The sequence below is a fragment of the Prinia subflava genome, chromosome 5, assembly GCF_021018805.1.
Source record: "Prinia subflava isolate CZ2003 ecotype Zambia chromosome 5, Cam_Psub_1.2, whole genome shotgun sequence".
NCBI classification, from domain to species: Eukaryota; Metazoa; Chordata; class Aves; order Passeriformes; family Cisticolidae; genus Prinia; species Prinia subflava.
The window spans coordinates 19048296-19076248 of record NC_086251.1 but is presented as its reverse complement, the minus strand read 5'-3'; the positions used below and the strand labels follow the sequence as shown (position 1 = coordinate 19076248).

The 27953-nt window shown below is 39.9% G+C and overlaps 1 protein-coding gene across 4 annotated transcripts; it reads left to right on the top strand.

The window, feature by feature from the left end:
• KMT5B (lysine methyltransferase 5B) lies at window positions 1-27701 on the top strand. Of its 4 annotated transcripts, none has more exons than XM_063398284.1 (10): window positions 1-136; window positions 6912-7148; window positions 7731-7878; window positions 17128-17293; window positions 18528-18637; window positions 20543-20709; window positions 21348-21367; window positions 21519-21655; window positions 23388-23575; window positions 24889-27701. In XM_063398284.1, the coding sequence occupies exons 2-10, from the start codon at window positions 6995-6997 to the stop codon at window positions 26352-26354; spliced, it is 2556 nt and encodes an 851-aa protein (XP_063254354.1). In that variant the 5' UTR covers window positions 1-136; window positions 6912-6994; the 3' UTR covers window positions 26355-27701. The 4 variants fall into 4 exon arrangements, with proteins under 4 accessions (XP_063254354.1, XP_063254352.1, XP_063254353.1 ...); XM_063398282.1 differs by having other exon boundaries at window positions 23388-23584; XM_063398283.1 differs by lacking the exon at window positions 1-136 and adding an exon at window positions 433-812 and having other exon boundaries at window positions 23388-23584.
• The last annotated feature ends 252 nt before the right edge of the window (window positions 27702-27953 follow it).

Sequence of the window (27953 nt, the reverse complement as noted above, 5' to 3'; positions counted from 1 at the left end):
CTGCCTCGGTCTTCACTTTCCCCGCTTCAGCTTCCTCCCCTCCCCCACCCCCCCCCGCACCCTTGCCTTTGATGATTCATTTTCCCCCAGTGGCAGCGGGGGCAGCGCCGGCGGCGGGGGACCCCAGCGCGGGGCGGTGAGTTTGGGTCTCTGGGAAGGGTCTGTGTGTGCTGCGGGGCGGGGGAGGCGCCAGGGCTGTGAGGGGGCTGCGCCCCTGAGCGCGGGGGGCCCGTGAGGAACCGCGCCCGGGGTCCGGCAGAGTGCGGGGCCGCCGCGGGCAGGGCGGGCGCGGCCGTCGGGGCGCTGACAGCGGCGGGCGCAGCGGGGACCCGCGGGCGGAGGGGCGGCCGCGGGCGGGGCCGGGCCGGGGCCGGGGGCGGTGGGGGCCGCGCGGGGCCGGGGCCGGGGCGTGCGGCGGCGCCGGCGCGCGGAGAACGCCAGGGGGCAGCAGCGGGCGCGGGGGCGGCGCCGCCCGGGCCGGAGCCGGTCCCGCTCCCCTTCCGCCGGGCCGGCCTGCGCTCCGGCCGGGAGTTTCGGCCTCTTCCAGCAGTTCCACGTCTGCGTTGGTGGTTTTAGTGACCATCTCGAGTTTGCCTCGGTTTGATGGAATAGCCGGACTGGTTGCCTTGGAGGTTTTTTGGTTGTTTTTTTTTTCTTTTTGGTTGGGGTTTTTTTTTTTTTTTTGTGATTTTTCATTGGAGGATACATGCCATTAGGGAAGGAGTAAAAGGCACGTCTTTTTTCAACATCTGTATCTGAAACTTTAAAGTGAAGTTACCTTTAAGACGTTACTCTCGGAAGCGCGAGAACCGGTGAGTGAGAGGGAGAGTGCGAGGTGTTTTGTCAGGGTGTGTCACAGGCAGTGTGAGAACCTGAAGTGTAGAACTTTGGGGAGTTTTCTGGTGCGTTAATTTCAGTACAGAGGAACTTGTCTCAGGACAAGACGACAGCCTTAATTTGTGCCAGGGGAGATTTAAGTTGGACATCAAGAAGATAACTTCACAGAAGGGGTGATTAGACTTTGGAATGGGCTGCTCAGGGAAGTGGTGGAGTCATCGTCCCTGGAGGTGTTTAAGGAAAGACTGGAAGTGGCAATTAATGCTATAGTCTGGTTGAAAGGGTGGCGTTCAGTCACAGATTGGACTCGATGATCTCAGAGGTCTTTCCCAACCTAATTGATTCTGTGATATGAGATGGCAATCTGATCAGTATTTAATAGTGTAACTATAAATACATACTGGCAGGTTTTTATCAATGAGGTTAAAATGTATTGTAGGATAAATTCTCATGGAGCCATGCCTTGTTTCCATAATCTGACCACTATAACTATGGATGCAGCTGCTTCAGTTTTCATTGATGCTGAACTTTTCAGTTCTCTGCTTTCTTCCTTGCAAGTAACAATGTGGGAGGAAATCAAGGCTTACTTGGTTGAAAAGTTGGATGTTGTTGTTTCTTTATCCGGCTGTTTTCTTATTAGGACCAGTTACACACAGACATCTCTGCTTTATACCCACTGGAGCTCACAAACTGGAAATTCAGACTTATTTAAAGCAATTGCTTAATGTGTTGCATATAAAATGAGTGAGTGGGATGATGTATCCTTGTATACTCAGTAACAGGACTGATTAGGGCTCCTGAAGGCTTTTTTTGCTCTGTTAGCCCTATCCTGTTCCAGGACTACACTTCCCAGTGTGCTCCTCGCTGCAAACAGCACATGCTTTAAGGCAACAGACAGTTGCTCAAGTCAGCACGGTATGTGTAAGGTGTGATACTCCTGTGCCAAACCAGAGCTGTGGATTGAGGATGCAAAGAAATCCCAGCTTAACTCCTGATCACTTCCCTGACCTTTTGTGTTCCTGCTGCCCCATAACATCCACTCGTGGTTCAAGCCAGCCAGGTTCAGATTTGTCTGATGACTTCCCTGATTCGTTGATCATTCAAATCACTTGGCTCTGCGTTTGTTTTGCTGGCACAGAGGGAGGATGGTGTGGAAGTGGGCACAAGCAGATGGGGAGGTGGCAGCGTTGCTTTTGCACTTGCACTGGTTTGGAGTCTTCATTGAACCGTTTGATCCAGCCGTGTTGGGGCTGCCCTGAGCTGAACCTGTGTGAGTCACATAGCTGCACACACACAGATAATTTGGGTTATGGAGAGGTCCACGGAGTGCTGGAATTAGTGGAAATGTTTGTGTGAATTGGCAAGTGGGAGGAAGGAGGTTCTCCCTCTCCTGGAAGCAGCTAGCTTTTATACTCTCTGCTGAAGTTGTTGCAGTGACTTGGGGGAATCACACAGGCTTTGGGGTGCTGTGCTCGGCCTCACCCTGAGAGAGCACCCAGTGGAGGACGTGACAGGGCAGAGGAGAAGGGGCAAGAGCTGCTGAAGTGTAATTCACTCTCTGACACTCATTTTGTGCTGGTACTGGATTGCATGTCTGCCTGTACTGTGCTTGGATTAGTATCCAAATTGACACACAAAAATCACGTGGCTGCACAAGAGAAAAGGGGAATGTACAGGCTGAGCTATTGGTGAGAGACTGGAGCCTGGGTTTGGGTCAGTTTTGGATCCAGGTGTGCTCTCCCAAACTTGCATCCTGGGGCTGCAGTTCTGTAACAGTCTGGACTGACCTGAGTCAGTTTTGACACAGTCTTGCAGCCTGTCCATGCCACTATTAATCTGTGTCCGGTTCTGCACTGAGTTTACTCTCAGCACTAACTAGCTGAAAAGAAACACTCAAAAACATTTTCAAGGGGTCCAGTTTACTGAACCAAACACAACCAAAATAAGACCTGAGACTGTTTGGAATAGCTTCTTAAAGCTGTGCAGGTTTTCCTTCAGCTCTGATTTTCATCAGTCATTTTAATTCTGGTGATCCTGTAGGAAAACTAGTTACACAGTTTTGTTTTGCTTCCCAAATTCAACGGTCTGTTACTTTTTGTAGGGCTATCAATAATGAAACCTATGTCTTTTTTCTTGGTACTTCTGATTTGTCCGGAAGAGCTGAGGCTGGGGTTTTTTTGGTGGGGGGTTTCTGGGGGGGATGTCTTTCAGATTTTTTTTTGTTGTGGGTTGTTGTTGTTGTGTTTTGGTTGTTTGGTTTTTTTGTGTGTGTGTGTCTTATGTCGGCTTTAGGTCACTGTCTTGTTGAGGAAAACTTTCTTGCAGCTATTGTTAATTTTAAAAAAAAGGCAAAACAAATTGTAGGTGTTAGAGTTCTTAAAAATATTTCTAAAAAATCCATAAACTATATTTTAAAGTGTGTCTGTTGCTTGTCTGTACTAATTGTCTTTGTGCTTCAGGTGTTGAATGGTGCTCCTGAATGTTATTGACATGCAATAATGCTCAGAAAGTGTTAATAGGCTTAATAAGTTTAGAACCAAGCAAATGAAAATGGAGTTTTCATTTTTAAGAGTACTGTTGCAATGAAATGCCAGATACCTCAATGAGAGGTACCAAATGCAGTTGAGTTATATTTTGGCATTTGAGGAAATGTGTCTGTCAAACTGCCATAATAGAATTGTTAAAGGCAGTGTAATTTAAAGAGTAGTGGTGTTATTAATAAAGGGTTAAAACAGCAGTGTTGTCATTTCTATTGAAATACAAAAGGCCCCTTGGAAGCTCTAATTGTGCTGGTAAACTTCACAGTTACAGGTAAACCTGAAGTCCTAAGTGGTCCAGATGTTATGTTAGATTTTGATGGCAGAGCTCTGTAGCAAGAGTTTCAAAGTATGTGATGGTGTAAGTATATTTGAGTGTTTTCTTGAATGGGAAGGTAGTGTTCATCCGTGCCTTTCTCCCTCCGTTCCTGAAGGATTGTCAGTTTGAATCTGATGTAGAAAGCAGTGAGAACAATTCAAATGGGAAGATAAATTAGATACACGTGGTGGTGGTTGGGGGTGCATCTCTTGCTCCCTTTCAGGCAGTCTGTTGGCATTAGCAGCTGTGATATTCATAGGGAAGGGAATCCAGGCTGTTTCTGGCTTGTGATATCATGTCTGGAAAGCAATTTTTGGGTACTGGGAGAAAGAATCACAGAATGGGTCAGGCTGGAAGGGACCTCAGTGGGTTCTCTGGCCCGGCCTCCCTGCTCCAGCAGGGCCATCCCAGAGCACGTGGCACAGGATTGTGTCCAGATTGATCCTGAATGTCTCCAGGGAGGGACACTCCACACCCTCTCTGGACAGCCTGTTCCAGTGCTCAGTCACCCACACAGTGAAGTGGTTGTTCCTTGTGTTCAGGTGGAACTTCTGTGCATCAGTTTCTGCCCACTGCCTCTTGTTCTGTTGAATGGAGGCTGAAGAAGCACACTCGCAGTCTTCAAGTTTGTCATTTGGTTGATACTAGAAAACAGAGGCAGCAGTAGATGGAGACAAAGATTTTCTTGCTCATTAGGCTGATGAGCCTAAACAAATAATGATTTTTCACCAGAATTTTGCTATGCATCACTAAATTACCTGATTTTGCTTGAGGAGGACTTATGTTGCTGTCTATATCAATCTATTTTCGAGCAGAACAAAGTGTTTTTCCTAATGTTTAGTATCGTTTGAGTATCATTTTGTGGCCACGTTGCTTCTTACCTTTGCAGTGGTACTTTCGTTGTCAGTGCTGTTACTGGTGAAGCAGAAGTGTGTTAGCACAGACAGTACTCAGCCCTGCCCTTGTGGAAGATGGGTTTCCTTCCCCGTGCAGAGAGCGCCTTTCCTTCAGCCCCTGTGGCTGCTGTACCCGGTGATTGTCAGAGAGCACCACAGTAAGCATCCCCCAGGCTGCTGGACACAATGCAGGATTCATCTGCAGTCAGACTTCATGGGCATTTCATTCACCTGGACTGCTCTTGAGCTGCAGCACAGCACAGCACGGAGTTCAGTTTCCTTTGTAAAAGAGACACCAACACTGAATGTCATGCAGGTCTTTAATGTAGTTCCTGTTTTAACGCTTTTCATTACCAATGTTACAAAAACGTGATGGAATGAGGGTTAATTAGAGTATATAGACCTGTAAAATTAATGGTTGAGAAGAAAAGCGAAGTTTGAGAGTGGATTTGTCATTAAGTGTTTACATCAGAGTGAGTCAGTGGCAGATCTTCACGGAGTAGGTCTTCTGACAGAAGTTCGGGTGGGATGCTTAACAAGCAAGTTTAAGGGGGTTTGATTGTTTTGGAGGTTTTGTTTGGTTTGTTGGGGATTTTTTAGATGTATGTTATCCTAAACTTCCATGTGTATGTTATCAGGCAAGCTCTGTGAATTAAAAAAGCCGATCCAAGGGTGTTTTGGAGGTACTTTGTAAAAAGGGCTGTGTCTGCCTATAGCTGAATGAATAGAATTAATCTTGAGGTTAAAGAAAATCCTTTCTATTACTGGCAGCAAAAAAAATTCTTTGTCCACTGAAAGGATCTCAATTCTTTTTCTTGATATTGATGCAGTAACTGAGCCAGCTTTTGCTCAGTGTGATTCTGTTACACTTTGTGGATAGTCTTTACTGCCCTTCTGTAACAATTTGTAAAAGGTTCTAAAACGTGTCACTTTCTGGGTGATGTGTTCTAGTAAGATGTTTGAGCCAGTGCATCTGTTAATATACAGTATACTTTATATAATTGTCTTTACTGTGTTTCCATAATTGTCTCAATCTTCTGCTTCTATGTAAGTAACTTAATTACAAATCATCTGGCCATAAACATCTCTTTAAGTAGCTGGATCACATAGGTGTCTTACAGAAATCTAGTCACGTACTTCTCTTACCTGATAAAAAGCAGAATTTCTACAAAAGACAGTATTTCAAATATCTGTTAGTTTGTTGTGACTTTCTTCCACCAGATTGAAATGTGTGTTACAATGGCCTGTTACCAGCTGTGAGCAGAGCATTGATTTTTTGATATATAATTACAGTAAAGTGAAAAGGCACAATTCTATTTCTTTGTGAGGAAGCAGTAGGGAGGAGAGTGAATTAAAATCAAGAGAATGAATTACTAGCGTGTAAATACAATTGTAAATAATTGTGTAAATCAGATCTTTTTCCTGCAAGTTATACAGAGTGAGACACAACTGTGTACAAAAACATTATGAGCTTTCTTACAGTTATTTATGCAAAAGACATTGAGACTGCAGACAAAAACTAGCACGTGCTTTGCTAGATACTTACGTACTGTAAAATTTCAACTAATGACCCCACTTAGTATTGGCACATTGAACCAGGTGTGTTGTGACTGGTTTCTTTTGTAATGTGGAACAATAAGAATAGCCTGGGTCTCTAGGTCATCATTGATGGTCTCTTGAACTCTGATTTTTGAAAAAAGATTTAACGTCTGTCCCCTAACCCCATTCCAAAAATGTCCATTTTCTAGTTGGGATTTTTTCCTTTGCTTTTCTAAACTCTGCTCATCTTCAGTTCTTGAAAGACGCTTGTAAAATGGTCTTTGCTGGAGAGTTCCCAATAGGTTATGGGGTTTTCGTATTAGGAGATAGACTCTGAATTGAATAAGTATTTGAAAATACTCTGGGTCTGGAGTCACATAGCTCTGGGCATGTTTATCCGTGTGCACGTTTGCTTGTTCAGATATACCCATGGGTATGGCCCAGCTCTTAAAAATGAGCTGGCATCAGCAGTTTATCAGCTTTAGAATTCCCTCCTTGCTGCCAGATGCCCCTGTAAGTTGTGGGACAATACTTCACCTGCTCATAGTTCTGTGTACTGGTGCCAGTGAACAGCTCTTCTCTCTTCCTAATGCAAATGCAGATTGCCATCTTTCCTCCCACCTTTCCCAACTTTTTTTTTTGTGGGGGGGAACAGGTGGGGGTGAGTTTCTGTTGTCTTTTACTATTGTTATTGTTGGAGTAGTATTATTTTTTGTTAAACTCTGTGTCTTGAAAACAGTTTCCCAGTAAGTTCTAATCATATTTATGTTTTACTTCCCGTAGGAACTGGAACTGAATTTATTCATCCACTTCTCCAAGCCTTTTGAAAAGTGACTAAATGCAACTGAGTCAGATTGTTTGTGGGTATGAAGTGGCTGGGAGAATCCAAGAACATGGTAGTGAATGGCCGGAGAAGTGGAAGCAAGTCATCTAATGACCACACGCAGACCAAATTGCAGCATGCAGGAAAGGAGAATCCAAAGACGGGCAAAAATGGAGTTGAGAGAAGATCAAGCAGATGTATGTACATGTTTCTGCTGCTTAGTGCTATGATTCACTTCTAGTTTGTAAGCCAGGCTCCTGTCTTACCTTAATTCATGAGGGAGGTCTGCAGTCAGTGTTGAGCTAATATCAGAAATACTAGTTATGTGTGTGTTTTCTGGGTGCCTTTACTCCCTTCAGGAATCTAGATCTCTTCAGGTCAGTTTAAAAGTCAAGTAAGAATAACTGGGTGTAAATTAATTTTGAACTGTTGTAATTATAGAATGCATGATTGGCACTAAGTGACAACTATGTGATTTGAAGTGGATAACATAATTTGAAGTACTTGCCCAACTTTCAGTGAATACAGTTGTAGAAGTAAACCCCTTTTTTTAATCAAGCCACATCAATAGCCATTCTGCAGTGGTTTTAAGGAATATGGATTGTTATTAACATCCTTTATTCAGATGTCCTTTAAAGTTCTTTATTCTGCTTCTCCAGGTATTTCATCATCTTTCTCAGCTGTTCTGTATTTTTTGATTCCAGCCTGTGTGTCTGTCCCCAGATGTAGCTGGGCTCTATAATGTCCCTTAATTGATATCTAATATTTCTTATTTGCAGGTAGTGGTGCTTCAGGATTTGAGGGTCAAAGTCGTTATGTGCCTTCCTCTGGAATGTCTGCCAAGGAACTCTGTGAAAATGATGACCTAGCAACTAGTTTGGTTCTTGATCCCTATTTAGGTTTTCAGACACACAAAATGAATACTAGGTAACTTGTCTTTATTTTTCTGGAAAAGAATTCATCTTAGTTGATGTAAATCAGCAAAACCATGGAATTTTGTGCATGTTTTAAGAAAGTGAAAGAATGCAAGTTTGTGAGTAGCTTCTGCCTTTAAAACACTGTTGCATGTGAGTCTGGAACTCAGCACTACAAATGCAGCCTCTCACAGTGCTCCATCATAGTGTATTCATACAGTGCTCCATGCTAGTGCTGTAGAAGGGGTTGGCAATAGGCACCATTTTCTAGCTTAAACAGTTCACTAATTGTAAGTTTGAAACCAGTCATTTGAAATATTTCAAAGGCAGAAGCCAGTGTTTGGTAACTTTTCTGTTTGTTCCTTGTGACTGGATGCTTTTTTCCCCTTCCTTAAACATCAGAAGAAAGACGTAGCTCCTGAGCAGTTCAGTGTTGGTGCTACTTGATCTGAAGTTCTTGCAGACTCTTGCTGAAGGAATTGCTGCTCAGACATGTCTGTATGGATAAGATAAATGAATGTGCTAGCTGGAAACTTACTTATCAGAGTTGCACCTACTTTTGCACTGTTAATATCTGTCTAAATGCTTTGCTTGTGAATTCTGTGTGGTCTCAGGGTTTAGCTGTTTGTGTTTCTCCCTCTGTTAGAGGACCCCCTGATAGTAACTGTGTTCTATAGGTCTCTCTTAAGCTTATGTGCATACAAGATCTGTATTGATAGCTCAATGGAGAAACTGTATATAAATTGTAAGTTTCTAAGGACAGGAACTGTGTGCTTACTACTGTGCAGTAATAAGAGCTGGAGTTTCCAGGCAGCACATCGTGGGAACCAGACTCTCAGTTCTTCAAACTGTTGCTGTGACTATTTTTAAAGGACAGTTCACCTGTGCAGCACAGTCACATACACACAGTATCAGTTAAGAAAATTGTATGTATGCAGCAAACTGATTGATTCAAAAATGACTGCTAGATGAATTGGTGTTGTCATGTTACATAAATAGTTGCTGGTGTATGCTGACAGCATCAGCTGCACATGAAATTGCAGCAGTGTGGTCCTAATAACTGTAAAGATCTACCCCAAAGAGATCTTTCCTTTTTGCTGGAGAGTGTAAGATCCTTTAAGAAGGATGTTTAGAGTTTTTCCTCTACCTTCCCTGCAATTGGTTACAGTAGCAAATTGTCCAAGTAGATATTCTTACAGTTCTGTTTGAAGTGTCTTTGTATTTTCATCAGTTAATCAAACTAAGAATATATGCTGAAAGGAATTTTTTGGTTTGTTGCATGATGTTGCATGATAATCTGCAGGTTATGCATAGGTTTTTAGCTCTTACACTTTTTGCTGTGGAAATGATGTAGTCATTGTTTGATATCTGGAGAAACTACTTTCATAAATCCTGCTTTATGTTGATAGGTTGTCAACTAAGATATTTCCTTAATTACTGTTTTGCACCGAAGGGCCATACAAAGGCCATCGTCATGTATTTCTTCCTTTCTCAGACTTGGAGAACAGTTACAGGCAGTCTTCGAGGACAGTAGTTAATAATCCTGGAGCACTATGGGAAATGCTTAGGTGAGGCTTATGACTCCTATCAGATGCACACCTTCTGCCTCTGTCATGCTGTCCTGTTGAGAAAGTTTCCCATGTTGTAATAAATAAAATCCAGGCATCAGCATAGTTCTTGTTTATCTTCTTGGTACAGTGATGACACCTGCTTGTTACTGTGGCTATGATGCTTAGATTATCCTTTCCCATCTAGTGAACTTTAGTCTTTCTTGGGCTCCTGAGAGCTTTAGGGCTCCTTACTGTTGTTTTAGTGGCTTTGAGGGCAGGTGAGGGGAAAACAGGTGTGAAAAAACTATACTGCTTCCAAAATGCCAGGTGCCAGTACCCAAATATTATGATGCAGTACAAAGGAAGATTTTCAGCTTAAGTTTGGGCATCTTCTGCTTCTGTGCCATGGAGTCACATCAGTTACATAGTTCGTGTATGGAGGTGTGCTTAAAGTAAAAGAGCCAGTTATGGTGGCAAGCAAAGATTTCCTGTTCCCTTGTTCTGATTTGTTTGAAGATGCTCTGGGAAAGTGTCTGTGCCACCGTTCTTCTGTGCTGTATTGGAAACATGTAAGAGGTTTGTATTTTTGCAGCCCATTGTAAGTTCATGATCACTTATTGAAGTTCTACTTCCCCTTACCTCTGGAAGCCACGTCTGTATTTTTGTATGCATGAATGTCTTCTCTGTAAGCACTTTTTCTACTTAATTCTTCCAGTTGAGTTTGTAAATTTGATTTATCAAGAGTATATTGACAGAAGAAAAAAAACCCTCATAGTGAAGTATCTAGATGTGAAGTATCTTGATGTTGAAGTGTCCTTGTTTTCCATCTTCTTTATATTGAGTTAATGATCTTACAGTAGGGTGGTGACAGGAACATGACTGTTACTTTACTTGCTGGGATTTTGTGTTTTGGTTTGGAGGTTTTTTCTGCGTGCATAAAAATAAAGTCTTGCAGTTTGTGAACGCCCACTGTCTTGGGAATAGGGCGGTTGGCTCTGTAAGCTGTCATGTTGGGAATGTCTGAAAGAGCTGAAGACTGTTTCTTAAAAGCTTACAACTGAATCCCCTAATGTGTTTGCCCAGTGTTCCTCAGAAATGTTTTCTTGTCACTAGGGATTTGAAAGACAGTATCTAGAACATGTAGCTCTGGAAATGTCCTCAGTGGCTTTACCCAAAAGGTTTTTTTTTTTCATCTTCTTGGATTTCCAAGAGAAAGCAGGTTGTTTTCAGAGCTTCCAACCCTCTTTACAGGCCCAGTTGTCATTCTTTCATCAAATTCTTAGCTCTTATCTCAACACAGTAGCAGCTTAGCAGTTAATAAAAGAAACCACATGTCTTAGAAAGTATGTTCTTGTCTAGTATCACTGTTCTAAGGCATTTTGTTGCTTCTTGTACAAATCCTGTTATATCAGCCTTTGTTTGTGGTAAAAACAAAAGTCATTTTGCAAGCTTCCCGGGTTGAAGGTTGATGAACACTAGAGATTAAAACAGACACTTGTAAAATGCCACGTGAATTTTTGCCTGTCTTGCTATCTCTTATTTTTGGGTGCTTTTCCCTAGGCTGAACACTGAATCTTGAAGTCACATGCCTTAGTGGCTAATCTGCTCTTTATAGGACGTCACATACAAAGGTGTTTAAACCTTAAGCCAGACTCCCAATCGTATTGCTGCTGTTACCAGTCAGTGTTGTTTCCCAGTTCCCTAAAGCACCAGCATCGTGCTGGGGAATACTAAGAGCACTTCCAGTGTGTCTCTAAATTTGCAGGTGCTTTAGGAAGTCGCGAATGGTGCGGTCTGTTTGCTGCTTTTAGTGAAGTTACAAACAAGTGTGTGATGTGGCTGGTTTTGTCTGATTGCGTGGGACTAAAGGACCAAACTTTAAGAATTTCCATGTTTTCCACTGGAAAGCCTAAGTGCTTGGGGATGATGTACAGGAAGCTGCTTTTCTCGACACTGCCTCAACAGCAGTCACTGACTTACGTGACTGAACTTGGCAGGGTACATCACTCTTCATCCCTTAGAGTCACCACTAGGCAGTAGAGACAAAAAGCACAAAGCAGTTCCATAGCATTGCGTTTATGAGCCTGTGCTGATTCTCCTCTGTGTTCTTTAGCTCATTTCAATATAATAATTAAAGGGTTCAGTATTCATCTTGAGTGAGGTCTGGAGGCTGAAAAAGTGATGTGGGTTCTGCTAAATAAGGTTATGCAGCCATGCAGTTCAGCTTCAGTGTTGTGCCGTGGAGGTACTGGACTAGAGGTACACAACTCTTATGTAGTGATAACCTCTTTCAAAATGAAGCTTTTACATTCTTCAGACTCCATTGTCTGTGTACTTCAAAAAATTGTTTTGTTTGACTTTTGCATAAATCTGACTTTTCCATTTTTTTCTAGATGATTTTTACTGATAGCTTAATTGAGTAAAGTTCTTTACCTTGCTCCTGGTTGTCTTCCTTCACTGTATATAAATCATACAATGTAATCATTGGAACCGACTGTTTCGCTGTTCCAAAATGTTTTGGATTAAAAGAAAAATCACAACCAAAAAAACACCCTAAACAACCATGCCCTCCCCCTCAACCTGATACTCACCACCTCACTTTTACACTTTTCTTATTTGTACTTTTAGCTTTAAGAAAAAAAATGTTGTTGCATCTTCAAAAAAATGGAGTGGCTTGCATACAGTGGTCATGTTAACTGCTAAATTGTATTTACCATGTGGAGGGTCAGAACAGGATTAGGGGATAGTGTTACATTGTTGGTTTGGGGAGTTTCTTGTGTCCCCCATGTTTATTTTTTGAAAATAATTCTTTATTAACCATATTAAGGAGAATGAAACTGTATGTCTTGGGATTTTCTTTATTTCTGTTCTTGGCTATATTGGAATTTTGACCACACTGGTCTGTATTTAGTGTCAGTTCAAGAAATTTAAGTAATGTGGATTACTTTCTTCATTAAAAATGCTGCTTTTAAATTTGGCCTTTAAAGAACATGAAGTTTTTTCTGTATGAAAGCACTGGCAGTAAAAGCAGAATAAGTTGGTCATAACTTGTATAACTAGCTTTGAGGAAAAAATACACTACAGGGTTGGGCAGGGAGGAAGCTGAAATGTATGTTACTTAAGTAAGTTGTTTATGTTTATTTTAAAGAGATGATTTTCAACTCTTGTTCTGTTGTCTTGAATGCTTAGCAGGCTTGCAGTTTTACCTTTTATACTCAATCTCTGGTACTAGGTAAACATAAACTTGCTGTTTTCCAGAGCTACTTAAATAGAAATGCCATCCAGACAAGGCGCCTGTTGTTAAAAGGCTAATGGGTTGACACAGTTTTGATAAGTTCACTCTTCTTGATGTTTCCTAGTCAGAAGTTAAGAAACAAGGTTTGGAAATAAAACTCCTTTACATGCACTGGTATGCTGTCTGGAGTTCCATGCTGGATCTCTTGCAGGATCAGTTTTGGTCCTTTTTGTTCAAACTCACTGCTCTCAGTGGCTGAGACTGAGCAAGGTACTGTGCTTCTGAACTTACCAGAAACTCTCCTTTAACTTCCTTTATAGGCAAGCATCTCACTGACCTTTGGCTTTATACCTTGGAGTTCCAAGAGTCTTTAAGTACTCCTGAGGTAAGAGAAATTTGAGAGAGAAAGAGCTTTGCTTCCCCAAGCCATTTTCCTACATCTTCCTTGTTGAAACCATGTCAGTTTGCCCTTAACTGGGATGAGATCATCTTCTATCTGATTTTGATTTTGCAGTAGCCACAGCTTTATCAGATCTTGTTGACTAGGAAAAAACAAGTATTTTCTAGGGAAGTGTGGAAAGTTTCTGTTCTGCAGATTGTCAGGAAGAAGGGCTGATGATATTTCTTTAAAGACACTGTCACAGCTGAGGTTTTCATTCTTTGCTCACTTCCAACACCTGACTGTCTTGCAGCAGACTTCATGTCCCATGAGACCTGACAAGCTGCTCCTAGGGTGGCTCAAGGAGTCTGTGCCTGTGAGCAGATTCAAACACCAATGTGTCTTGAGTTTCCATGATGGAATTTAATAAAGGTACTGTTCAGAGGATGAAACTAGAAGTCTGGATAAACAATTCTAATTTTAATTGCCTCTTTGTTCAGAGACTGGGTTGGCTGGTTTGTTCTGTTGGTCTCCTTGTGCTTTTTCTATCTCTCTTCTTTGAACTAGTCTCTTGTTTTACTGATACTTATAAGTCAGTTTCTTTGGCTCATTTTATATGTGTGCATTTAGCTGTGGGGCCTTTTCAGTCTCTCTTCGTGGTGGAGCTCAGAAACAGTTGTTTGGACTCTTCCAGCAGACATGTAGGTTTTTAGGGGGTTTTTTATATCATTTGTAAATGTGGAAGCCTTATAATACCAAAATGGTTGTATGCAGGGTTGCTTCTCAAAATCAATTGACTTTTTGGTTGCAAAAAACTAATGAATAAAGAAATGAATTATACTCCTGGGAGAAGTGATGTACCTATCAGCAGACACAAATTCGTGAGGAACACTGGACTTCTTGGCTTCTTCAGTGTCTCAAATGAGAAAGTGCCTTTTAAAGTATATATGGAGATACACCTGTGAAAGACTATAGCTTTCATGAGGAGTCTGACTGTAGTATCCTGAATTTGCTTACAAACTCCATGTGCTCCCAGTACAATTTACATGTGCTGTTGAACTGTGAACAGCCCTCTAACTCAGGCTCAGTGTGTACAGTGTCATTCTGTTTCATCTGTTTGGGAACCCTCGGAGTGAAATGTTGAACGTAATGATTTCCAGCATCTTTCCATGCCCTTGTGGATACTTCTTACTTATTTGGATTCCTGTTAATCTTTTCTCATGACCTGTGTCTTTTCACAGTGTAAATCACCTCTTTTGATAGAGGTGCTGCAGAGAGTCCTTGGGATTAATTTTTGAACCCCTGGGTGCAGAGAGTCGTGTTCTTTGAAAAACCCAGTTCCTGTTTGAAATGCCTGCCATGCAGTCCAGCATTCGTCTGACCTTGTAATATCTTGGGGGTTCTACAATCTCTTCATCCCTTTCATGTTTCCAGCCATCTTTTTGGCCTTTGTAGGCCTTGGGTATACACTAACTAGTTTACTTCCTAGGAATGGTATTACAAAAGTTTCTGCTAATCACTTAAATGAATTCCACCAGCAGTGTGGTGCCTGAGACAAGAATCCATAGAGACACCTGCTGAATGTGATCCGTGGAGGTGTGCCAGTGACTTTCAAGGGCTGTGACCAGGTTCCAAGCTACCTAAGGTAGCTGGTTAGGTGGACACTGAGTCTGAGAATATCGTGGAAGACCTAAAATAGGAGCACTGGCTGCTGTGAGATGTACTTCAAATTGCTAGAAAATGTAGGGTGTTGATTCTTTTCCTGTAGGTCTTGAAGGCCGCTGTTAAGTTTAGGATCTGACCTCCTTTTCTTTCTGTATTTCTTTTCCACACTTATGGTTCAGTTCAGGGATATTGCTTGCTTTGGCTAGCCTAGACCAAGCTTCTTGGTGATAAATAAGTATGGTGATGTCTGTCAGTACATATGTTGCCTGTCTCAGGTGCTAATGCAATTTCAAATGTGATGGCTTTTCCATCCATCTTTGCTCTTGCAGGTCACTTAGCTAAAAAATTATTTCAATATGTAAAATACAGTGTAAGGAGGAGGGCAGTCACTCATGCAGCCCAGCAAGAACAGACATAGCTGAAGACCGATTTTATCTGTAAATCCTATGGGGTTTTCCTACGTGTAATGTTTGCAGATAGAGGTGAGATATTACTCTTTCACGTTTGTGCAAATTGATGAGCTCTCTACTTCTCCTGGTGTAAGTGCAGTTGGCTCCTTGCTGGGAAAGTTGTTTCTGGTGGAAACGGAAAGTAAGTGCAAGTCCTGTTCTGAAACTAGTCAGGTTCAGTTCAGGTTATATGATTTTAAATTCCCTTCATATATGAGGAAGCTCTGTGAGTTATGGCTATCAGATCTGGGCAGAGTCTGGTTTTGGGAGAGCAGAGATATTTGTGTGACTGGCAAGTTGAGAAAGACTTTGGTGTGCTGTGGAACAAAAATAATGATTGTATCATCTCCAGTCTGAGGGAAGTTTTCTTGCATGCTAAGGTCTCATCAGCTTGTTAGGTAGTTAGCTTTTTGGGATGATGATACAAGTATATTCTTTAATAAAGAACTTGTTTGAAACTTCGTGGCATGGTGTGTGCTACAGTTGTAAGCAGGCCTCTGTTTCTTGAGGGACTCCTGCTGTCTTGTTCAATGTCATATCTCAGCCAGAAGAGAACTGAACCTGATGTCTGCTCAGAACTCCTTACTGTGCCATGTCCTCTGAAAGCCGACAGGTTTATGCTGATGAATTTTGCTGCATTCAGAAAGGTCTAAAAGGATGCTTAGTTACTGTGTCACAAGGAAGTTTTTCAGATGGAGATTTGAGAGATTTATAAAAGCAGTAGCATGGAGTGCCAATAACCTGCTGAAAGTGAATCTGCTCTTAGGAGATCTGTCTTCATTGTATCAGGAGCATAAATACAGCACCATCCTTCTAAGGAAGGAAATTGACTCCTCATCCTTGTTACTTCTTCGTGATTAGACTCTTAATATTTTACTAAGTGAAACAAAATCAGGAGGTAACACTTTTTTTGTTTCCTTTGTACAAGTTGCATGGAAGAAGCAAATCCTAAGTGATCATTTAAAAGAAGTTACTTGCAGCATTCAGCATTCTAGGGTGACAATAAGCCGTTTCACGTGGCAATTTAAAAAACAGAGTATCAGTCAGGAAGTTGATTGAGGTTTCCTTCCATCAGCTTCAAGATTTTTTTTTCCCCTCCTTGTCTACTTTTGTAATAAAACACAGATTTCATTTGGCAAGCAATAGGAAATCACCATAGTAATGCACTTCCAGCAACAGGTAATGGGACTTACACGTTCGTTCAAAAGCTCCTAGTTTGTTTAGCACTTTTGTCATATGCTCTGAAAGCAAAACATTTGAGTTGTAAAAAGAGCTGCAGAAAACTGTTTCTCATGATCCTGGGAAATTTTTGTCTTTGTGAAGAGTCCCCTGGGGTGTGGCATACATTTAAGAACACCCACACCCCACCTCTGCTCCAAAGCAGAGTATATATAGGTGTGTGCTCAGTCAAAGGAAATTTATAGGATTTGGCGAAATCTCTAAGTGCTGCTTTCTCTTGGTGGTTTTGCAGCTCAAAAATGGAGCTTCCACTGCTGGCAGTCATGCAGGGTTTTTCTGTTACTTTTTTCCACTGAAGATATGCAGAGTAGCTTTTCTTAAATCTCAAGCTATGGGAAGAAGGCAGAATTCTCTGCTAATGTACAGGTGTTTGTTTTCATATTTACATGCCCAAGATTTCCTGGTTTTGGGGGAAAAAATCTTATGATTGCAGTAACTCGTGGAACCTTAATCTTCCACAGATGTAGCATCTGCCGTGTGTCAGTATTTGTAGATACTTCTTGTGTTATCAGTAAGAACTGTATTTTATATGAATGCACATGTTAAGTTTGCAATCCACATAAACCCATGTAGTGCATTTATCAATATAAAAAGGATCTGGGTTTGCCAAAAGTTGGTCAGTGTCTTTATGCAGGGAGTTAAACATTTATATGGGTAGCAAAAGAACTGTGTGCTGTAAGTAACTGAGGAAGAATTGAGAATGACTGATGGTGGACTGGAATAGCTTTATTTTTTTTTATTTCAGATTTCGACCTATTAAAGGAAGGCAAGAAGAACTCAAAGAGGTGATTGAACGTTTTAAGAAAGATGAGCACTTAGAAAAAGCCTTCAAGTCCTTGACGTCAGGTGACTGGGCCCGGCACTATTTTCTTAACAAGAACAAAATGCAGGAAAGGTTGTTCAAGGAACATGTAGGTGTATTTGTAATTAATGTGCTTTTTCAAATGGTTGAAAGGCAAAGAAAATGTGAAACTTTCTTAAGAATGTAGCAATAGTAAAGCAATCAAGTGCTCTGTTGTATGTTTATTGTTTTTTAAGATAAACTTCCTTTGTTTTTTAAAGCATAACTAGACACACCCTCCCCTTTTTTTCTTTTTTGGGTAACTTGCATTGCCTTTTATTAATGGAGTGCAGAAAGGAAGGGTTTTTTCCCCTTCATTGTTTGTTTGCATTGTGATTTGGTTGGGGTTTTTGTTTTTTGGAGAGGTTTGGGGGTTTGTTTTAGATTTTTTTTTTTTTTTTTTTTTTTTTTTTTTTACTTAGAGCTGTTGTGAATCAAATTGGGTGACAAGAGGAAGATAAAAGGAAAAGGGAGTAGCCTTGTTACCTCAGAATACCCCAGTTATTATGGGTGTAGGGGCTTTCTGTGGGAGTGTTATTCCTCCTCCACTTCCCAACCCCCCCAAATTTATTTTGTAAGTAGTATAAAGGTTTTTGATTCTCAAAGTTCAAAGCAAAAAAATCATAGTATTGTTTGCTTAACAAAAAAAAAAATATGCTTCTTCAGGAATGAGTCTATTGTTTCCAGGTACAACCAAAAGGAGTTTGGTGTACTTTAAAATGCAACAAATCTAGTAATGCAAGAAAGAGTTAGCAGAAAAGCTTCTGCTTTGTTAAAGTGGTTTTTAGAGTAACACAATCATACCTCAACTAAAATGAATGATTCAATATTCCCTGAATTCAGCATCTAGGTTTGTTGTGGAAGTAATATCTTTTTTCAGAACTTCAAATAATAAAATGGATTCCTATAGATTATTATTCTCAGTGGTTCTTAAAGATATGAGAAGGTTTCTTGAATGCAACTGTTCAATGATTTTAAGAAAAAAATTTCCATTTCCATTAGTTGGACTGATTTTGTACCACTCCAGATTATCTTTAATTTTCTTAAAGTCTTTGTATAATCACATTACCTGTGGGAGGATTCCTGCAAGTCACTGTGAAGAAATGAAATCAACATAATATGTATAGTTTAAACATATAGAAATATTACAAAACATATGGAAACACATTTCAGCACACAGCATCCTGCTCCAGTTTCCATTTTGTGTGTGCTTTTGTGCAGTTCACTTTCATTATTTATATAAGAAGTTCCTCACTGCGTTCATTTTGCGTGTAACAGACAGGTACCGGGACTTTTCATTGCAGGTATTTATTTATTTACGAATGTTTGCAACTGACAGTGGGTTTGAGATACTACCTTGTAATCGGTATTCTTCTGAGCAAAATGGAGCCAAAATCGTTGCAACTAAAGAATGGTAAGAAGTGCAGTTTAATGTTGCATTCTGTTTCTGTCAATCATTTGAAAGAATCTATAAAAATATATTAAAAAGTGAGGTTTAGAATTACAACTGCAACCAGTGAAATAGATAGTTTTGTATTGTTACTTGCCTTGCAAATTGAATTTTCTCTCTGTTTTTGGTAAGTACTTAATACAAGATCCATGTCTCTTCCATACAGGAAGATTCTCCTTTGTATATTTGGGTTTATGCATGTAGTGTTCATTATACTTTTTTAAAAAAAAAAACCCTTGTTTTCAGTCAGATAATTGTTTTTCTCTACTTAAAGAGGGGTTAGCCTTCCATGAGAAACACGACATTATGGCAGATTTGTTACCCAGCAAATAATTGTGGGGGAAATGAGTTTTTTGTCTTTTTTTAAATGGGCATTATTTGCATATTTTGATTGTGCAAGATAAATCTCTCCTGGAAACACAAGGCTGGAACCCCAGTGTATTTCCCCATCTCATTTTGGCTCATCTGAGTTTCATTATAAGCATGTGTGTGGCAGCACCAGCAGATTCTGACTTAATTCAGATTTTAAAATCACTTTGGATGTAGACATCAATTGTATGAGCTTTGCCTTTGGCAGTACCCATTGGTACCAGCACAGCTGAGGTGAGGAAACGCGGTTCTGTTCACACTGGCATTGAGTGGCTGGACACCCTGCTGGTGACAACACAACCTCCACCTGTTGTGGAGGAAGCTTTAAACAGGCTGAGAGGCCGATTTCCAGCTCTTCATGACCAGAGCTGAATGTTCTGCAATCATGATGCAATCCAAAAAATGCTGATTGAGTTTTTTTTCCCGGGGTTTTTTGTTTGTTTGTTTTGGGGGGTTGTTTTTGGTTTTGGTTTTTTGATTGGTGGGTTGTTGGTTGGTTGGTTGGGGTTTTTTGTTTTGGTTTAGTTTTTTTGGTTGTTGGGGGTTTGTTTTGTTTTTGTTTTGTTGTTGTTTGAATTCACCCCTTGGCTGTTTCTTTAGGGTAGAAGCTTTGTATGTAGGTGTATTGAAAATACATTAACTTTCATGGTCAAAATCTTGAGTGGCCAAGAGAAGTGAGCAAGACAGGAGGGCTGCATCTGACCTCTGCTGATATCTGTTGAGTCTCAAAGCTGATTAGAGTTCTCAGCACTCTCTGTCAAAGGAGAAATTTGCACTTAAAAGGCTTTGCTTCTAGTTCGTGTCCTTTGAGTACTGTTAGAATGTCCATGTTCATCTCTGTCAGAGTAATCTGGCCAAAATATGGAATGGCCACTGTGAAGAGCAGTGGCAACAACACCCATGTGAGAAAAGGGAAACTGTGTTCCTCCTAGGCTGAGCATTCAGTGCCTCTGCACTGCTGTAGTCATGCTGGTACATTGGCTGTCTGCACACAAAGGCTTCATGGTTTTGTTGATTTTTGTAGGAGTCATTCCCTCTCCTCACTCTCCAAGATCAGTTTCATGGTGAAGAACTACTCATGAGAGAGGAAAACATCTTGCTTGAATTCCAGCCTTTGTTTGAGTCACTACTGGGTCTCATTTAAAAAGCCATAGAGCTTTAAGAATTTTCATTATGCTGGGTTTTCCTGGCCACAGGAAGAAGTTTAGGAAACACAAGCAAGAGCAGCTGGAGGAAGTCAAAATTCCTCAAGTGGTGATGGGGAGGGAGTGTACACAAATGAGAAGATCTTGCTTTTGGTTTTAACAATTGCAGAAGCTGAAGTAATCAACTCTTGCAATTTCTTGCCTGCAGTCTCAGGAAATTGTAGAAACAATGGTGGTAATTGTTTCTGACGTCAGATTTGATGTAATTGATTCTATAACAACTTTTCTTTCTGTGAAATTGTTTTGTAATTTTGGCACGTGTGGTCTTATTTCTGCTACTCCTTTTACATTAAAGGAAACGAAATGATAAAATAGAATTACTTGTGGGCTGTATTGCTGAACTATCAGAAATGGAAGAAAACATGCTGCTGAGACATGGGGAAAATGACTTCAGCGTCATGTATTCCACACGAAAAAACTGTGCACAACTGTGGCTTGGTCCTGCTGCATTTATCAATCATGGTAAGCAGTAAGTGTAGGAAGCATGTTGAAAGGCATAAGAAATTCAGAAGTGTTGTATGTGAGCCAAACAGCACAGGAACTTGGAGAAAAGTGTTTGAATCTGGCATATTGTATTACTGTAGGACAAAATCATATTGGAATTTTCCCAGCCAGAGCTGATCAGCTGTGAAACTCAGAGAAGGCTCTAGGAAGCAATGCCTCCTTCCTTGAAAGAGACTTTGGAACTGGCAGCTAAATTAGTGGAGCATATTGTGGGTTACCTTGAATTCTTTGTGAACTCAGTCAACAGTAACATCTTTATTAGGGGAACTTCCTATGGCTGTTTAACCTTTAGCTGATTGTGTTGCATTTGTCTGCCAAAGGAAGAGCAGGTAGGATTTAAGATGAGGCTGTTTACCCTAAAGAAGAGGGAAACTGGAGATTTGTGGTAGCATAGGGAAGAGCTCAGAAACGGAGCTATACCAAAGCAGGAATCTTTTGATGTATGGCTTTGTGCAGTACTAAATTAACTCCCAGTATTTAGTTGAGATTCTGTAGTCATTGAAGTCCAAGTGAATCCTTACTTTAGATATCTACAACTATTCATGTTTCAGGTCTTATCCACAGTTAATTGACTTTATCTTTTGGACCTTTTTCAGATTGCAGACCTAACTGTAAGGTAAGCAAGAAATAAATAAAGTACCCCACTTTTTATTTTTTTCCTTCTGACTTTTCTTCCCCAACTGTTTTACTTTTATTTCTCACTCAGATACTGTGCAGCCTTAATGATTAACCCTTTTTTTCCCCCTTCCTGTCATCTCCCTCTCCAGTTTGTATCAACGGGCAGAGATACAGCATGTGTGAAAGCTCTAAGGGATATCGAACCTGGAGAAGAAATCTCTTGCTACTATGGAGATGGGTTTTTTGGGGAAAATAATGAATACTGCGAGTGTTACACCTGTGAAAGGTATGCATGGATGTAAATAGCTTTCAAATGGAATTGGGCATATTCATGATCTTCATATTTTGTGAAACTGGAAGTCCTTGATTATGAGTACTCAGATTTTTGGACACAAAATAATTGCTTCCTACCTATTTGCTATAATGATTTTTCTGTGTTGTTACAGAATAGTGATGATTCCTGAGAACTCTGTGTTCTCTTAATCGTTTGATTATCCGTTCTGGAGATTAGCCCAAAATGAGGCAGAACAAAAAACAGGGGTGTAGATTCTTAAACATTTGTACCGAATAAAGTAGAGTTGGAAGGGAAAGCAGTTACAGCTTCTACAAGACCATTGTGAACTGATCCCCAACATTTGCTCTTCTTTACACCTGATAAAGCAAATTCCATTAATGTTTTATTTGTGGACCTGAAGTTCTCTTCTGCTGGGAATGGGCAAAGTAGTTTTTCACCCAGTAGTGTTAGAACTTGAGGGTTTGTGTGTTGGTAAATATCTACTGGTTTGGACAGTTGGAATATTGAGTGTCCATCCCACTTTCACATGTGCTGTCCCAGCCTAGTTTCTTCACAAAATCAGTTGAAATAATTCCATAGTTGGTTTTTGCCATGTTGAAACTTCTGCTCATTGTGAGCAGGGAGGCTCAGCATCATCTGAGCGAGGTTCACTCAGTTCCAAGAGGAGAACTCACTGTTACATTTGATCTAACTGTTGGAAGAAAATCCCTATAAAGGACAAAATATTGCTCATATTGAGAAATAGCTTAGTGCACCTGCATATAAATAGTTCAATAATCCTACTTTCATTTTTATTGGCTACTTTGGTCACTAACAAATCTTGAAATTAAAGGGAAAATGCTCTGGTATGGACCTCCAAGCTCATGTGATGTTGATAGGTCATTCCAAGTGAAGGGTGCAATCTCAGACTTGATCTTGAGAGCTGCTAGTAAAAATGTACGTCAGTCCTGGAGGCTGTAAAGTGTTGAATAAGTAGGCACGAGAATTGTTCTTCCATAGTTACATGGAGCAATGTGGGGTTTTTCACAAGTTCTTTTGATCATTGACTTCAGTGTAATGTGGACATACTTTTTCAGGACAAACTAGTTTTATGTGTCTGAACACTTTCATTAACTTGCTATTTTTGTATTTTAAGTACATGAAAATGTTATTTTTTAATGCTAATGTTTGGTTAATTCTAACTTTAGGAATCTGCTTTTCAATTACAAAGCTGTGGTAGAGGCAATCAAATATATAAGATTTTATTTTGGGGAAGTTAGTAAGGATTCATTTTTTGCTTGTTTCAAGACTGATGCCCCAACAGTCACTTTGTACACCACAAAAAAATTCATATATAAGTGTCTCAATTTTAACTGTGCTGAAAAGAGTGTTAATTGGCAATGTTAAAATGCTGGGATCTGAGGTCCTGTGGGTACGTTTGGAGCAGTGGGAGATTTGGCGCAGCACAATTTCTTTCAAGCCTCCAAAAGCCATCACCAGGAAGATTTGTATCTCTCTACATATGTCCATGAACTCTTCCTAGGTAATAGTGCTGTTCTTGCTGGCCAGCTGAGACATTTAGGCACCCAAGATGACAAAACAGCCCACAAAATGCTAACCCCCTTCTGTGGCTGTTGGTATCATTGATCCAGATACACCTGGGATCCAAACTTCTGTATATGAAACAAAGCTCCAAGTTTACATTAAGATTTATTAATACCTTGTGTCATCTTCTTATTTTCAGACGTGGAACTGGTGCTTTTAAATCAAGAGTGGGGTTGCCAGCACCTACTCCTGTGATTAACAGTAAATATGGACTGAGAGAAACAGACAAACGATTGAACAGACTTAAAAAGCTGGGGGACAGCAGCAAGAATTCAGACAGCCAGTCCGTCAGCTCTAACACTGATGCAGATACCACTCAGGAAAAAGGTAATGCAAGTAAGTAAGGGGAAGAGCTTGGAGTCATTGAAGGCTTCACAAAGACATGGAAGGCTTTCACAGTGATGGAATTCCTGTCTTAGTGTTGAGATGTTTATCACATACTGGTTGTTAAAACTAATTTATTCAGGCATCTGAAGGCAATTTAAACAGCAAATTCATGGTTTTCCACAAGTGTTTGAAGAACTATAGGTGGTATGTTCTTTTGTTTTCTTTTTTTAATATTAAAAGCAAATGCTTATAAACATGTCAGTCTAAGTCCTGCCAATAATTTCTGTATTTCAAAATACGGTAAACTACCACAGGCAGTAGTATGATTTAGGAGAGAACTTACATAGTTTGAATTCTTAGGAAAAGAATTTTTAAATAAATATTCTTAGTAGATATTATTAAACAAATAGTTGTTTCCTTTAGAGATCTTTTAAATTGGGCAGCTCTTCCCTTTCCACATACGGAATTTATAGTTCAGGCATCTCTTGTGCAGTGAAAGTGCACAGTTAGTAATTTCAGAAGAAATTGGAAGGGATTTTGGTTTGTAGTTTTCCTGCAAGACTTCTCTCCATGGAGTAGTGAGTATGATTTACTTGCTTTCCCACTTCCCCACCTCCACCACCCTCAGTATGGGCAAAATATAAATAATTTAAACTTTAACTGGTAAACAGGTTTGGAGCTACGTAAAATACTGTGGTTTCATCTGTCTCCTGTTTGCTGCTGTGATATTAAAAAAAAACAAAATATAAAAACCCAACCAACCAATAAAAAAGACCCCTAAAAAATGTCCCCAAATCTTTTTGTGGTCTCTAATTATTTAGAGTTGCACCTCTGCTGAGCAGACAAAGCTCCTTTGCTTGCCACAATAGGCAGTAGTTTGACCTGAAACTGAAACCATTACATCAGATAAAGATGTTTGGGTTTATTTCCTCCTTCTCCATGAAACAAATCCTGGAGATAATATTAGATCATACAATTTTGCTGGAATAATACTCAGTAAAAGCTGTGGATAATGTCAAATAAATTTTTCTTTTTAATTGGTAGAAGAAGAAATGCAGTAAAAACACAACTTGGTATACTGGTGGTAGTGAAGAGAAGTGTACCTGGAAATGTTGATTACTTGTGGCCTGTTTGGCAGTTTCTTTCATGTGTTGAGCTGCAAGTCAAGCAGTCTCATTTCTTACTGCATACTGTCTGTCATGTCTCATGAATTTTTTTGAAGTGCCCCAAATAAATGAAATAACTGCATTATTTGGGAGTGGGAAATTCAGGATATAGCAGTGTCATAACAAAACTGCTTTTTTCTTTTTCAGCTAACAGAAAATCTTCAATTGGCGTAAAAAAGAACAGCAAAAATAGAACATTAACCAGACAGTCTATATCGAGAATTCCAGCATCATCAAATTCTACCTCATCTAAACTAACTCATATAAATAATTCCAGGGTACCAAAGAGACTGAAAAAGCCTGCAAAGCCTTTACTTTCAAAGATAAAGTTGAGAAATCAGTGCAAAAGGCCAGAGCAAAAGAACGCTTCTCGAAAGCTTGAAATGGGAAATTTAGTTCTCAAAGAGCCTAAAGTAGTTTTGTATAAAAACTTGCCCATTAAAAAGGATAAAGAATTGGAGGGACCAGTCAAAGTTTCGGTCTCTAGCGGATGCTTAACGAGGCATGCAGCGAGAGAACATAAACTGAACTCTGTGAAAGGTGCTTATGAGCATGGTGATATTGCACCCTGCACGTACATCACGAGGAGGTCGATGAGAACAAGGATGAGTTTGAAGGAGACCTCTGACACAAAGCTTGAACCAAATACTTTGGATAGCTATAAGAGTAACTTGACTGGAACACAATCGGACATTGCGGAGCAGCAGTCTCGTGCGTTAAACGACAACGGTGTGGCTCATGGACCAGCACATAGAGGGGAGGGTCGGTGCCAGAAAAGTGATGCAGGCACATCAAAAAAGAAATCTCGACAAGGAAAGCTTGTGAAACCGTCTTCAAAAACAGAGGAAACCGATACTATGCACAACACGCCTGTGAAGGATGAAGTACCAGATTTGGTTAGTTCTCATTCAGAACTCGAAGAGAGGAACAAGGTGGTGGACACACCTGTTGGCTTTAAAGACTGTATCCCTGGATCTGGTGGCTGCTCTGTAACAACTGACAATTTTAAAGCAAAAGACAGCTTTAGAACTGCAAAAAGTAAAAAGAAAAGACGAATCACAAGGTATGATGCACAACTTATCCTTGAAAATAGCTCTGGGATCCCTAAACTGACTCTTCGTAGGCGCCATGATAGCAGTAGCAAGGCAAATGATCAAGAGAGTGATGGAATTAATTCTTCAAAAATAAGCATAAAATTAAGTAAAGACCATGAAAAAGATAATAATTTATATGTAGCAAAGCTAAATAATGGGTTTAACTCAGGATCAGGCAATAGTTCAACAAAATTAAAAATACAGCTAAAACGAGAGGACGAAAACAGAGGGACATACCCAGAGGACCTTCATGAAAATGGTGTGTGTTGTAGTGAAACTCTGTCCCTTTTGGAGTCGAGAATGGAAGTAGATGATTATGGTCACTATGAAGAGGAAACAGCAGATGAGTCTTCATCGGAAGAGGACGATGAAGAGGAAGATGACTATGATGATGAATTTGATGACTTTATTCCTCTTCCTCCAGCGAAGAGATTAAGGCTTATTGTTGGCAAGGATTCAATAGATATTGATATTTCTTCCAGGAGGAGAGAAGATCAGTCTTTAAGGCTCAATGCATAAGCTTATAGGTCTTAAACTGACCTGGATGTCATTTCTAAAAAAAAAATTAAAAAGCATTTAAAAAAATAATAATAATTTAAAAAACAACAAAAATTCCATTTGATTATTCCTCAGCTAAAGAACTTTCGGAAAAACTTAGTGGCAGCACTTCTTTATTCACCTATCAACGTAATATTGTAGAAAGTGTACAGCATACTGACTCTTCTTAAGTCTGATTTGTGCAGATTTTTATTGTACTTTTTAATAGCCTTCTTATGTGCAATTCCAAGTTAGAGGTAATGCTCTGTTGTAAAATAAAGGCTCAAGCAAAGTTATGAAATTGCATCAGATCTTTCCATGCAGGACAATGAGAATACAGTGTGGCTACAGAATTATTTTTGATCAGTAGGAGCGTAGTTTGCTCTTACAATGTTTGACTAAACAATTTACAAAATCATAGTAGCAGCATATTAAGGTTTTTTAGTATATGTTAATATCACCAGCAATGATCTACAGCTTTCTGATTTATTTGCTAGATGGTTTTTCCCCCTCGGAGTTTGTCAGTTTTAACACTGTATGCTGTCCCAGACGTACTGTTTGTGGCCTTTGTTATAGTAGCAAACCGTTGGTTGGAAGTCAAATTGATTTCTTTAAAAAAGAGAAAAAAATATTAAAAGGTGTTGACAATTTGCTGACTTTTTAGTACATTATATGTACAAGGGTAGCAGTATGCAGAATAAAGTTTGGATATGGTGTATTTATTGCTTGTTACGTAAATTAAACACCTTGTATTTAACACTTTTCAATACTTTTAGATAAAATTGTTCTTTGCAAGAATGATTGGTGCTTATTTTTTCAAGAATTTGCTGTGAAATAATGTGATTACGACGGGCAACATTTATCCAATGAACTGCAGCTATCCTAAATTGGTTCTTCATATTTTTCTGTTGCACTTGTAAAATGCTACAAGGAATTTAAAGAAAAATCTATTCACTTTAACTTATGATAGTTTTATCAAATTAAAAACAACTAAGTCACAGCTTTTGTTCTGTGGTAACCTATGATTTGTTTGTCTTTTAAGAACCAGTTGTAAAAGACTGAAAAAATATGTATATGTTGTAAATATTTGTGTGTTGTGAGAAATTTTGTCATAAGAAATTGAGATAACTTGCCAGAAGGGTTTTTAAGTTTAGAAATACATCCATGCCAATAAAATAGGAAACTGTAAACCTAGTTTTAAACTCTGCATCAGTTGGAGTTCTTTGCTCATACATAGTTCACTTAATACTTCAGAGTCTGCTTTATAACAATGAAGAGCATCAGGGCGATCTTTGGCTCTTTGGTTTTTAATAAAAGAATGTTAGGAAACTTCTGGGCACAATGGATTGTTTGTATGTATAAATCAGCTTTCTAAGCCGTTCCTTTCAAACAGGTCTGGTATTTGTGTTTTACTCTACTGTGGATCAAGGTTTTGAGTTTTTGTATCTAGGGGTGTAGAAACACAAGTTTTTTAAACAGGTGCTCTTGGGTTGGCTGAATGCACTGTTGGCTGCTCAGGATTTTCATCTCCAGTCCAACTCTCTCTGCCCCAAAGATCAAGAGCTTGAGTTACATGGCCAC